General features: G+C 35.3%; 1 protein-coding gene across 1 annotated transcript; it reads left to right on the forward strand.

Annotated features, from left to right (window-relative positions):
- Positions 1 to 203: 203 nt before the first annotated feature.
- On the forward strand, positions 204 to 6,977 carry LOC125866044 (uncharacterized). The gene is made up of 3 exons (XM_049546328.1): positions 204 to 432; positions 6,210 to 6,317; positions 6,419 to 6,977. The coding sequence occupies exons 1-3, from the start codon at positions 337 to 339 to the stop codon at positions 6,635 to 6,637; spliced, it is 423 nt and encodes a 140-aa protein (XP_049402285.1). The 5' UTR covers positions 204 to 336; the 3' UTR covers positions 6,638 to 6,977.
- Positions 6,978 to 9,275: the final 2,298 nt, after the last annotated feature.

The following is a 9,275-nucleotide window of genomic DNA, read 5'->3' on the forward strand; positions in this document are numbered from 1 at the left end:
ATAATGAAATGTATTAAAACTTGAAACATGATCTTTTACGAATATGAAAATTAAGAAACATATTTTTAAAATATTTATAACTTTGAATATTATATAAATAATAATTTATAAATTTAATAAGTTCGATCAGGACCGCGGCCAAGTTAACTAGTAATGCCTTTTCGGATATTAATGTTGATACTTAAGAAACACCCATAATTCAATTTTCTCGCAACTTTGAGGTGAGTATTGAAAAAATAGGGGCCGGAGTGTAGTAAAAAAACGTCATCGTGCCACAGTCGATTTTCGTACAAGCTGGAATCTGCTCTCCGGAGGTAAAGAAAAATCGTACCAGGTATGGCCGATGGAAGCAAAGAAGGTCCAACATCACCTCAGGCAGCTGTGGCAGCCAACGCCCAACTATTCGGAGTTCTCTCCAGTCTTCTCCAGCAGGTATGCAACTTACATATTCTTATTTCAAATTTGGGCCTAATTCCTGATCTGCACATCTGGATATAGTGTTTTTTGGGATATGGGAGTTTTGGTCTGAAGTGGGCATATTTAATTAGCTGAATCATCAATCTTGATCTGACCCATTAAAAATGAAACAAAGAACAATGTCAATCAGCTTTGCTGTGATTTGTTCATTATTCATTAGCTTATTAAAAATCCATTGATTACTGGTAGCTGTGCCTAAGAGAAATGTGTATGTTTGGTTTGAGTGTCTATAATCAGATGGATCTATATGTTTCCGGGTGGTGAGGGGTATTACAGTATGGCCAAGAGGGCTAGTTAGCGCCATGAAGTACACAAAATACCTTCTCAAACAAAGCAGGTGAGTCGAACCCACTAGTGGGGCAATTGATGGTTCAAGCAGTGAAAGGCCTTGGAAGTTAGTTGTAAGGGATTGAAAGAAGATGGTTCCTTGAGGTTGGTGGTGTTTACCCAAAAATTCGTACAGTTGAATTTATATGTGAGGTTTAAAGGATACGTGGACCGAAATGATGATATATGTAAGTAAATAAAGTTGTAAATGATGAGATAAAGACAAATTGACTGAATGAAATATAATAGTATATAAATACAACTTGTGTTGGTCTGGTTCCAATGATATCTTCGATGGAGATATCCTCGGTCAAACTTCACGGTTATTGAGAGCTGATGATCCAATAATGATATTGACAAATATAGCTAACGAGAAATTAAAGTACTTAGAGAATTCAGCGTCTTTACAAGATGGTGATTCTACTGTAACGTCCGATGTTGCTTCTTGGATGGTTTCATAATGGCTATTGTTGGCCGGGCAGCTGACATTTCCTCTGGGTGTTCCAAGCTTGGTCGGGTTATATTTTTGCAAAATGAGCTGACTTTTTGTTCCCGGTGTAATACTGCTGCCCTTGTTTCTTTTCACATGTCACCATCTAATACGCCAAGCGTCATGTCTATTTTTACCCTATACAGGTAGTATCTTTGTGCTTTTCTTTAGTTAAAGCCCCTTTTATGCTAGGGAACAGAGAAGGCTCTTTAAGATTTCTTCATGTGCTAGTTTCTTTTCCTAATGTTTCTATAAGATCAGGGTGTAAGATAGTACAATTATCGAAGTCATTTCAGAAAACTGAAGTCAAAAAAATGTAATTTGTTGTTCCTCCATCTGCCCCTTATGTTTTAGCGGAACAACTACCATAAGAAAGGTTATAATTCTTTATCTTTTGAACAATAATAGCCTTATGCGTAGTGGTAAAATGCTGAGTAACTCTTCTGAAAATTCTTTGACATAATTATTAAGGAATAGAGAGTCTAGTGAATATCTTAACATATCTGTGATTTACAGGAGAAAGGGAAGTAGTGTGCCAAATCAAGCAGTTAGAGGGCACCTGATCCATTGTGGTGAAATTCTAGAATTTGCCAAACTAATTTTTAAGCTCAAATCAAGGTGGACACTGATCCATTGTGGTGAAATATTTCCCATTTAGACTCAAAAGCATCTCAGAAATGCTAGCTAATGCTTGTAGATATCGTTAGAGGGCACCTGACAGTATTCCGGTGCACTTTTTGACTTTTCTCTCTTTAACAAGTTAATAGGGACAGAGTCACCTAATACACGTTGCTAGTGGGAGGTGGTGGGTACCCCGTGGAATTAGTCGAGGTGCGCGCAATCTGGCCCGGACACCACAATTATATAAAAAATGAAGAAGTTAAAAAGGATCATTGGAAGCATTGTGTATAAAGTTCGTAATGATTATGTCATTTTTGATACTTGAATGAGCGATTAAGTGTATTTTGTATAATAACAGTATGTTGTAATTAAAACTCATCAAATAATTAAATATTGTATTCTTAATGAGTATGCCTTCATAATTAAGAATCTAGAGAATATGAAAAATTTTCCAGTTCATCAGCTCAAATTCTTACCTGAAGATCCTCTTGTTTGTTATCAATCACTAATTCAACAAAAAGTGTTTCTCTTTTCTTTTACAGCACATTCATTATCTTAAGAAACCTTAAGAACTTTTGCCCACTGGAAGGATGCCTTACACATTCGCCCAGCAAAACTTTGTTTCCTTTTCTTAAATGATTTTACTACTCTTATCGGTTCTGGTTGCTATTTCAACAGCACTGCATCTCCCATCCCTATGCGTCTTATCAATTGTGTAGTGCTGATGTCATGAATCCTTGTCAGCTAACATGTCGAATCAGCTCTCTATATTTTTCTTGTCATTAATTTATGTTTGCTAACTTGTCAAAATTAGCTGTCTATGTCAGTTAACCTTTAGGCCAATTTTCCCCAGTCAACAACATGTTATCCACAATCGATGAGCAAACTGGAAAATATAGAACCATGTTTGTCTTTGTCACTAATCTAGTTAAGCTGACTATGCATATCCTCAATTTCTCTATATTTATCTAGTCATTAATTTACTGTCTAGGTCATTAACCTTTAGGCCACAGCCCACAGGCTGTTTGGAAATAGCTCCGCCAGACATAGAAGAAAGGAGTGTAGGATTGGAAAGCAGTTTTCCCCAGTCAACACCATGTTATCCACAATCGTTGAGCTAACAGGTAAATATAGAATCATGTTTGTCTTTGTCATAAATCTAGTTAAGCTGACTATATGCATATCCTCAAACTCAGTCAAATCTGACTGATTCATCCATTGTTGTCGAATCCCTCCTGTTGACGAGACAAACCATCATTCCTTTTGTACTGGTGAATTAGCTACTAGCATATGGAAACTTTTTGGTGATCGCTTTGACATTCCTTGGGATCCTGGATCTATTGTAGGTTTCTTTGCTCGATGATGGTCTATGAAACTTTTTAATTCATTGCATCAACAAATTCTTAAAATTGCTCCTATTGTTATTTGTTGGGAACTATGGAAAGCGAGATGTGCGGCTAAGTATGGCTCTAAGAGAATTTCCTATGCTAGGTCGAAGCATCAAATTATTTTCCATCTTAGATGGTCGATAAACAAACTGGCTGGTGGCAGAGATTGGCCTTGGCAGTGGCCAGATCTATGTTCTACTATTTTGTCTCTTAGGCCTAAAATTGATAGCATTGTTGTTCTACGGAAAAAACCACAATGATTGGGTAAAAGTCAATACAGATGGCAGTTGCAACTCTGAAGGATCAATTGGTGTAGACGTTCTTATAAGGGATTCAACGGGCAATTTAATAGTACCCTTTGCAAAACATATTGGCAGAGGTACAAGCAATATAGCAGAGGCCAAAGCAGCCTATTTTGGAGCCAGATGATGTGTGGAAAATTGCTATCCGAACTTTATTTTAGGATGTGATTCCCAAATTACAGTCAATATGATCAAAGATAAATCTAAAATGCTCTGGAAATTGTGGGATACTATTATGGAGACTAGAAGAATTACTTTACAGGCCAATGCGATAGTTCGACATTGCTTCAGAAAGTCAAATCAAGTGGTGGATGCACTACCTAAATACTGTTTATATAACAAGGACATCTTATTTTTTATCCTAAAGATTTGCCAAAGGATGCAGCTGGCCCATACACCCTTGATGAGATTGGGATGCCCTCCATAAGACAGGCAAAGAAAGAATATATTTTGAGTCACTAGCTATGATCTGTCTTTCTTTAGTTTTTGCTGTACATGACCTGTTTTCAAGGTTGTATATTAATGCTTATTTCCGGAGGTTTAGGCTATCGTCCCCCTATGCTTGTTCTCTGTATAGATCTTGGATGAAATAAAAGGTTTGCGCCACCGAAGGCATAAAATTTACATAAAAAGAAAAAAAAAAATCTGACTGATTCGCAGTGGTGTCATGGTCAAGTCAGTCTCCATTACAAGCCCAGTCAATCTTATTTTCTGCTACACTTTACAAATATGATTTGCAAACTTGAGTTGTTTCACCACCTTGTGTTTGTGGGGTTTGTTGAAGTGCAGAGGATCATTAAGTATATTGTAGATTATTCTTGATGATAATAACATTATCAAATGTCGAGAATCATGAAGAGTATGTGCTGAATTATTATGATTAGGTCATGATACTAGTGATCTTAAGAATTAGAAAACTTTCTTATAGGAGCTATCTAGATTCGTCACTAATTCAAAGAGTTTCTCTCTTTAATTTGTCCTTTTTGCTTACTCGTCAAATCTTGGTGAGGCTCTTTTATGCATTGATCAGAAAAGAGAAGTGTTAATTGTGTTGATTAATTAGCATGATTTTTGAAGTTTCTATTATTTTTTGGATTGAACAATTTATTTTGTTGTAGTTGATTGTTTTTCCGTAATTAGTTGAGATTCACGTGTACAAATACACCTTCTTATGGGATGTAAAGACATGGTATTAGAGTCATTGTTGCCTTCTGTGGTGAGTTTTTTCTCCCTCACAGCACTAGGATTCCTTCCTTTCAATAAAGAGGTCGAGTTTTCTCCTTCCTTGATGTTGTCAGCAACTAAAGCTCTGTTTATGTCCGTGTTTTTGAAAAATCTAATACCACCACAGGTTTGCCAATCAATTTCGAGTCTACCCTCTAAATTTCAGATATTTCCAATCGTTGGAGCTAGGGTTTCCAATGATTCCTTTTGGATATTAAAAATAGTCTTCTTTTGAGTAATTATGTGACAATGATCGATTTGAAGTACTAAATCCCTTCATTCAACTGCAAAATATCCTACAATCGATCAAAGTAGTGAAGAAATTGAAATATGTCTTACGATTAATTAATCAATAAATTCCTTAGGGAATCAAAAATCAAATAAACACATGAGAAAAGGTGAATAAATCACTAATTAAACCTTAAGGTTCATCAAAACTCAACTACAACAGAGTTACTCCATACATGGAGATAGTTAACTGTGACTATAATAAAGATCAGCAAGTTCATGATCCAAGAGAATAAAAGAGAAGATAAATTGAAGTCAAGAAGAAACTCCCAACAAATCTTCATTCTCTCATGAAACGTTGGAATCTTCCGCTTCCTTTCTGTATTTGTTCCTCCAATAGCTGCATCTGTCATGGTGTCTGCCCTTGCAAGTCTCCAAAAAATTCTCTATATATACGTCATTCAGCCGTAATAACCTAAATTCTAAGAACTATTGCATTCAGGTCGCATTGTCGCAGTGGTCAATACTCAAGCACTACGATGGTTGGGCTGTTTAATGTGTCCTACAAGTGCTGAAGGAGTGTTGCAGCGCCCAAAGTTCCAGTGCTGCGATGGCCGGGGCTGTTTAGTGCACAACAATTCTTCAACAAGTTTTTTCTTCATTTCTTGCATCTGTTTTGCTTGAATCTTGTTTGTTTCCTCCTTAACTCCATTGCATATTTATCATCAAAACAACACAAGTATGTGAGGAATAACATCATATAACAATTTAAACCTAATAATTCAAAACATGCGAAGAGACATAAATACACATATAATTGTGGTTCATCAACAAGGAACTCAAATGATTTTATTATTTCCCCCCTTCAGTTGAATGTTTAAATATCATACATTTTGAGTTTTTACGTTCCTCTCCTTGGTCAATTTTTTTCGTAAAAAATGGGTTAGTTGGAAATTTATCTTTGTTTATAGGTAGGATTATTCTTGTTCAGCTTTGGATTGAATATCTATCTGGGTGCTATCACCAACTTTTCTTTTCTTCTTATACCTTGTGGTGGTGGTAGGTGTCTGTGTTTGACATCAAGTCCTGCTGTGGTTTAATAAAGTACTTCAAAATGTCCTGACTAGAAAGATTGTAAACAAACATGTGCAGGTGGAATCATTGACTAATCAAGAAGAAGTGGAGTTGCGCAGTAAGATCCAAGCACTAGGACTGGAAGTTACAAAAGTTCCTTCAAAATCAACACAAAATCTTGACGAGGTAGGTTGGTATTTATTTTGGTTCGAAAGAACCGTATTTTCATTCTTTCCTCTTTTTTTTCCCTGGTAAACATAATTTATTCATTTTCAAATGTATATTAGATGGAGATTGCGAAGCAGATGGATAAATTATCAGAAAAGCTGGATGACGTGGATAGGATGATATCCTCCGCTGTTGCTGCGGATCCACAAGTTGGGTCTCTCTTAAGCAGTACTGCTGATCTTTGGATGCCAGTTATTACAGCTGGTTCTGAGGAAAGGTGTAACCTTAATGCGTCAGTTGAAGATGATGTTGAAGTGAAAGGCAAAAATTCTCAGTAGCTTTTAGTTAAAATCATCGTCATATGTTGATTTTGATTCTTTAATAAACGGTAAACAGATTCCTTCCATCATCAATTACAAAGCATAGCCAGAGGGTTTATGTAGGTATCCTCAAGTTGAAATCACATTTACATCTTCTGATGACAAAGATGATACTTCAATTTGTTAAGAGATGTTCTGTAAGTCATTTCTAGATCTTGAAAAGGCAAATAGGACTTGGTGATGCTTGAACATATTTCTGTCAGAATACTTGGAGACCTTCCTCTCTGGTGTAAAATAACTATACATGATATGTTTACTTTTTAGCTGTGAATGAACAGTGCGTTGAACATTTTGTGTATTGATGTTGTCTCACTATTATGTTTAATACTAGACCCAAGTGCACGGATCCAATATTTGTTAATTTTGTCTCAATTTATGTGATATAGAAAGAATTTAGAGTCACTTACATTTTAATATGAATTTTTTATATTTTAAATTGTTAATTATTGTGATTTATATATATTTAAAAAAAAAATAGATGTTAGTCTCTTATCTCAATTTATATTACACTGATAAAATTTTGAGAATCACCAAAAAAATTTGTCTTTTAATTTTCAATTTTTTAATTATTGTGATCTATATTACTTTTACATCATTTTAAAACAATATATGTGACTCATCTATCCCTATTTATGCGGCACCGAATTGAGGGTCAATCGAATTTTTTATGTCTTTTAAATATTTCAAGTTATTAATTATTATGATTTTTACTACTATTAATGTAATTTTAAAATATTATATGGTACTCCATTTGTTCCAATTTATGTAGCACAAATAAAGTTTCAAGAGTCAATCATTTTCTTTTAAATATTTGAAAAATTTTAAGTTGCTAATTATTGAGATTTACAATACATTTTATGTAGTTTCCAAATGACACATTTTACTTTTTTTGTCCAATTTTATGTGGCACTGATAGATTAATTTCAAATGTTAATTATTATTATTTTTTTTGTATAAAAAGGATTTTCATATATATAATAATATACTAGTCGTCCAGGAGTATTGAGCATCGACCGCGGTGGCATATGTACATTTAGTTATAGTTTGGCCACACCCTAGTCCTAGGAAATATTAAGATCTTTCTAACATAATTAGTTCCTAAAGTGCCGGCTTCCATCTCCTTTTTTACAAACACCGGAGGAACAGTTGGTTCATAAAAAACGGCCTTCTTCGCAATTACATCTGCCACTCTGTTTTGTTCTCTACACATATGAAATATTCTTTTTATTTCCAGCTTCTTTATTAAATATATGTACTCAACAAACAGATTATCATAGAGCAAATTGTTATGATTTATTATGCATACTACTACTTCAATTGAGTCGATATTGATTTCAAGAGGTTTAAGCTTATGTTTTATTATTGCTAATAAGAGCCCTCTTCTCAGTGTTTGGTGGGGTTGGTGAAGCCTAGAACCTAGCCCCATGTGGTTTCTAAAGTCCGTCTGATCCAGATTATCTGTTTGTCACAGAGCCATATATATTGAGCTTCGTATCAGGTGGTTCCCATTTGACATGAATGGTTGTTTTAGGGTCTTTAGCTTCTGTAATATTAGTTTTCAACAGTGGCCTGATCTGGGAGTATGTTGGGTGGTAATGGTCTATTTAAGGCATTTGTGCATTGGAAGAAGATGTGATCTATGTCTTCTTTGTAGAAGTCACAAAGGTGGCATTTCGGAGTAACATTCATACCCTTATTGTGGAAGGAATAGTTTGTTAGAATTCTACAATAGTATAGGAGCCGTATGAATGTTAATTAGGGGCCTTAATTGACCAAATCCAACTGAATCTTTTGTTGGTTTCTTATTGATTTTTTTGAAGGCTTTCATTGATGTTACTGTAGGATGAACCAATTGAGAATAGGCCATTACTAGTTACAAGAATGTTCTCTTTATTCTCACCAGGTGGGAAGGAGTAGTTGGTAATGATGTTTTTGAGGTTTTAAAGGAGGGAGAAGGAGAGTTTTCCAAAGTCCCATTCTTCATTTTCATGAATGTCTCTTATCTTAAGGTGTTCCTCCTCTCTCAAGATGGGTCCCTGGATACTCTGTCGAATAGCATTTGAGTGTGTATCCAATGAAGTTGACTTTATCTCTCTTATGAACTATCCATCTAGCTAGTAGCATCAACACATTCTGCCCATCCCTTTTAGATGTTGTTCCAGGTTCTGGACACAGTTTTACTAGATTTGTTGTTAGTATTGGGCATGTGGTACTTGTAAATCAGTACTTTTCTCCAGAGCTTATGGGATTTCGATAATTCTCCATGCAGTCTAGCTAGGATGGCTCTATTCTTGATTTCACTCTTTTGGAGCCCTAGGACAACATTCTCTTTCTTGCTAGTAATGGTATCCCAATTGATTAGATGAAGCTTTCTTTTATCTATTGTTGTCCCCATATAAAGTATGTTTAGATTTTATTTATGTTGTCAGTTATTTTCGTAGGGAGCCTGGTGTATTGCATCACATCTTAGGGGATACTGCTGAGTGTGGACTTTGGGAGCACATTCCTACCAGTCATGTTGAGGAATATGACTTTCCATCCGGCAAGTCTTTCTCATGTTATCAATCAAGAATTGGAAGTTGATAAGTTAGAGATT

The sequence above is a fragment of the Solanum stenotomum genome, chromosome 5 (genome assembly GCF_019186545.1).
Source record: "Solanum stenotomum isolate F172 chromosome 5, ASM1918654v1, whole genome shotgun sequence".
In the NCBI taxonomy this organism is placed as follows: Eukaryota; Viridiplantae; Streptophyta; class Magnoliopsida; order Solanales; family Solanaceae; genus Solanum; species Solanum stenotomum.

Coding starts and splice junctions, on each gene's coding strand:
- LOC125866044 (XM_049546328.1), top strand. CDS start 337: ATGGCCGATGGAAGCAAAGAAGGTCCAACATCACCTCAGGCAGCTGTG. Junction 433..6,209: donor TCTCCAGTCTTCTCCAGCAG/GTATGCAACTTA, acceptor AAACATGTGCAG/GTGGAATCATTGACTAATCA. Junction 6,318..6,418: donor CAACACAAAATCTTGACGAG/GTAGGTTGGTAT, acceptor AATGTATATTAG/ATGGAGATTGCGAAGCAGAT.